The sequence below is a fragment of the Sebastes fasciatus genome, chromosome 20 (genome assembly GCF_043250625.1).
Source record: "Sebastes fasciatus isolate fSebFas1 chromosome 20, fSebFas1.pri, whole genome shotgun sequence".
Classification (NCBI taxonomy): domain Eukaryota; kingdom Metazoa; phylum Chordata; class Actinopteri; order Perciformes; family Sebastidae; genus Sebastes; species Sebastes fasciatus.
In genome coordinates, this window is record NC_133814.1 from 27,935,029 (window position 1) to 27,939,575 (window position 4,547).

At 42.8% G+C, this 4,547-nt stretch overlaps 1 protein-coding gene across 2 annotated transcripts in view; it reads right to left on the reverse strand.

Annotated features, from left to right (window-relative positions):
• LOC141758228 (microfibril-associated glycoprotein 4-like) overlaps positions 1-4,067 on the reverse strand; it is a 30,367-nt gene extending 26,300 nt beyond the window's left edge. The window contains exons 1-2 of one of the 2 annotated variants that reach the window (XM_074619429.1): positions 3,584-4,067; positions 2,545-2,700 (exon numbers count right to left, since the gene is read on the reverse strand). In XM_074619429.1, the coding sequence (XP_074475530.1) occupies positions 2,545-2,700; positions 3,584-3,589 (162 nt within the window). In that variant the 5' untranslated portion in view covers positions 3,590-4,067. Of the gene's footprint in view, positions 1-2,544; positions 2,990-3,583 lie in introns of those variants that run through there. The other variant, XM_074619428.1, reaches the window with a different exon arrangement.
• Positions 4,068-4,547: the final 480 nt, after the last annotated feature.

Sequence of the window (4,547 nt, forward strand, 5' to 3'; positions counted from 1 at the left end):
TACTACTACTACTACTACTACTACAACTACTACTGCTACTACTAGTACTACTACTACTACTACTACTACTACTACTACTACTACTACAACTACTACTGCTACTACTACTAGTACTACTACTACTACTACAACTACTACTGCTACTACTACTAGTACTACTACTACTACTACTACTACTACTACTACTACTACTACAACTACTACTGCTACTACTACTAGTACTACTACTACTACTACAACTACTACTGCTACTACTACTAGTACTACTACTACTACTACTACTACTACAACTACTACTGCTACTACTACTAGTACTACTACTACTACAACTACTACTGCTACTACTACTAGTACTACTACTACTACAACTACTACTGCTACTACTACTAGTACTACTACTACTAGTACTACTACTACTACTACTACTAGTACTACTACTACTACTACTACTACTACAACTACTACTGCTACTACTACTACTAGTACTACTTGTGTTGTATCAGGAGCATCAGAGTCAGAGATGATCTAATAATAATAATAACTAGAAAAGCAATTTGTGAATAAATGTCGGTGTGAATGCTGGATGCTGAAGAGCTGACGCTACGCTGTAATGCTGGCTTAAATGTTGTTAGAAGAAGGTGAAGAAGTAGGAATAGTTGGAAAAGTGGGAATAGATTTAATTTGTATGAATATCATTGAAAAGTTGAATAGTATCGATAGTGTATAAAAGATGCGTAATGTTTAAAGGTTTTTGAATAGCTGACGCTACACTGCACTGCTGGCTGTAATCTGTCTGAAGAAGGAAACAGAATCAGAATCAGAAGAATATAAATCAGTAGATAAAAGTTGTAATTGCATGAAAAGCAGCTGAAGCATTATAAATAGTTAGTTCTGAGGTCCCTGTACCCAGTTACCTTCTGGGGCTTTTATTTTGAAAAACAAACTGAATTCTTAGTTTCCTGTTAACATACAAGGAGAGTTGGGGGCTTTTATTTTGTTAAGAAACGTGCTTGTAACTCTGGGACAGACAGGAGCCCTGTATTCTGAGAGCAGAGAGTCCTGATTGGAGCATAAGGTTTAAGGAGATCCATTTACAGTTTAAAGTCAAAACCAATAAAGGGAAGCAAAAACTGGTGTAGTGTGCCTTTTACACAGCAGCCATTATGACATGTCACTGCAGAGTAATCACAGGTGTTATTAATAACATTAATTATGGCCCTGATCTATTGAAGCCCTGCTGTAGTATGCTGGCTCAGTGAAATGACTGACACAGTAAATAGAGTTGGTGTGTGTGTGTGTGTGTGTGTGTGTGTGTGTGTGTGTGTGTCAGCCTGCTCTGATATTTATCAATAACACCTGAGAACCATCAATCAACGGTTACCATGGAAACCTTTGATCTGAACTGCTTTGATGTTACTGCTAAATGATCTCCAGTTAGTTTACATGGCCTCAAAGAGAGAAACACTTACCGAACAAGTCCTTCTACGACAAAAACGGTGACAGCTATCGCTTTCATTCTTTAGGAGAGCAGGGAGGACCCCCAGATGAAGATATGGTGCAACATTTGTGTGTGTAGTGTCACAAATGTGGCCTCGGCAGCAGTTTCTAAAACCAGCAACTTTTAATCTCTTCCAAAAAAATGTGACCAATTTTACATTGGCCCTATGGGAGCATAGCATGGAGTTGCTCTGGCTTCCAAGCATTTATCTCAAAATGTGAAAGTCCCACTGATTCTATAGCTACATGACTGCGACCAGCACAGGATTTCCAACATTTCTGTGAAGAAATTATTTATGAAGAGTGACAATTGTGGAAATGGGAGCGAGTTTAAAATATTTTTTCAATGAGATTTTAAAGCTGCTCCGAGCTCTAACTGTGATGTCATCACTCTAAGGAGCGCAATACACACCAATGTAAAAGTCTGAGAAAGGCACTTTTACCAAGCTCCGAACAAGGTTAAATATTTAAAAAAGTACAAATGGGATATTAAAAGTTGAATAATAGCCAGAATCTACAGAAGTTGTGGAACATTTTACAGTTTGAATGGAGTTTCTAGGTGAAAATATGAATGAGCAGTGAAGAGTTTAAAATGCTTGAAAATGTAAAAATTCTGAACATCTCTTCCATCCGTTTCAATGCAAAAGTTTTGATGAATTATGGTTAATAATTCTTAAAATATTAAAGTTATTAATGTGAAAAGTAATATCCATCGATTCCTAATTGAGCTGCACGTTTTCATGTTTGAATGGAGTTTCTATGTTGAAAAATGTGGAAGGAGTAGTGTTTCTAAAAAAGGGGGCAGAAGAAAAATAATAATACATTTGTTTTGTAGTAGAAGAACATATGTTGAGATGCTTCCAGCATTCACACCATTAATACATTCAACTGATATAGCGCTTTTCAATGACTCAAAGACGCTTTACACTATCGGGGGAAACGGTGTGAGACGAACAGCAGACCAACGACACACACAGGCGCACTCTCATCTCACTGTCTCCACCTGTTGAACTCTTCTATCAGCGTCCCAGAGAGGATGAAGTGTACCTGGACAGCAGACGTGGATCCGATGGGATAGATGGTGTACACTCCGCTGGGTCGGCTGTTGTCATGATTATAGATGTCACTGCAGTCCAGAGGGAGGACGAGCTTGTAACAGCTGATCACCAGTGGAGCCAGGAGGACGAGGACGACTGAGAGCAGCTGGAACAGAGGAGACGTTGTCTTCATGTTCTATTAAAAACACAGTTTACCATCTGAACATTTCTGAGTTTGGCCTCTGCAGCCGGAGCAGGGAGACCCGGCTGTGGTCTGGTTCTGGTTCAGACCACAGAGTGAACACTAGACCTGCTCTAGACTATAGAGGACGATCTAGACCTGATCTAAACTATAGAGGACGGTCTAGACCTGCTCTAGACTATAGAGGACGGTCTAGACCTGCTCTAAACTATAGAGGACGATCTAGACCTGCTCTAGACTATAGAGGACGATCTAGACCTGCTCTAAACTATAGAGGACGGTCTGGACCTGCTCTAGACTATAGAGGACGGTCTAGACCTGCTCTAAACTATAGAGGACGATCTAGACCTGCTCTAGACTATAGAGGACGATCTAGACCTGCTCTAAACTATAGAGGACGGTCTAGACCTGCTCTAGACTATAGAGGACGATCTAGACCTGCTCTAAACTATAGAGGACGGTCTAGACCTGCTCTAGACTATAGAGGACGATCTAGACCTGCTCTAGACTATAGAGGACGATCTAGACCTGCTCTAAACTATAGAGGACGGTCTAGACCTGCTCTAGACTATAGAGGACGATCTAGACCTGCTCTAGACTATAGAGGACGATCTAGACCTGCTCTAAACTATAGAGGACGGTCTAGACCTGCTCTAGACTATAGAGGACGATCTAGACCTGCTCTAAACTATAGAGGACGGTCTAGACCTGCTCTAGACTATAGAGGACGATCTAGATCTGCGACTGGATCTCTGAACAGAAATAAGAGAAACTCTTTCATGTTTTAAATCCTCACACTGAACCTGTTACCATCCAAACCGTCACATAGACGAAGTTATAAACTCACCTTCATCGTCAGACGTCTGATGAAGACTGATGAAGACTGATGAAGCCCCTGATGAAGCCTCTGATGAAGAGTGATGAAGTCTGATGAAGACTGATGAAGACTCTTGAAGACTCTGATGTCAGTGTGTCTGGATGCTCTGATGTCTCTCTCCTTTATATTCTAGAGATTAATAAATAACTGAGCAGCTGCTGTTTCCCAGCTGATACAGCCGTCTGCTGGTGGAAACCTGCTGAATGTCCTTGAGAGAGTTTGGATTACTCAATACTGTTGGCTCCCGACCCGCTCTGAGGACTCGCCTCCACTGAGACACCTACTCTTTACTTTGGAGTAAAGACCGATTGCATACTTCTGCTCAGAGACTCGGTCTTTCAGTCGTCTCTTTGTCCGGCCGATGTAAGAACAACCGCAGGTACAGGACAAACGCTACACAACAAAAGTAGTGTTACAGTCAGGGTCTGAAATTAGCTCCCGCCCCCCGCCAGATGTGGGTCTGCAGTGGCGGTGCACGTGAGAGGTGGAGCAAGCTGAACGAGAACGCACGCGCTGTCTGAGTGAAGGCGAGCAGGCAGAGGAGGAGAGGCAGCGGCCACACGCGAACGCGCATATGCGAGTGCGCATGTGTGCCGACCCGTCCCTTTAAAGGGACTGTTTGTAACTTTCTAAGCGTATAAATCTACCGAATCGGTTTCCCATGCGCGCTCGCGTGTGACCGGAGTCTCTGCTCCTCTGCTCCTCTGCTGCCTTCACTCACACACCACGCTCCTTCTCTCTCTCTCTCTCCACCTCTCACGTGCATGCTGCTCACTCCACACTACAGAAGAGTTAGTTTAGCTCTGAGAATATCTAGTGAATGTTCAGTGGACGTTTGTGCAGAAATAACTGCTGCAGCTCCTCCAGACCAACAGAGGTTTCCCGTGTCTTGTGAAGTGACGGGGCTCCGCAGAGAGAAACGTTATCGTCTCCC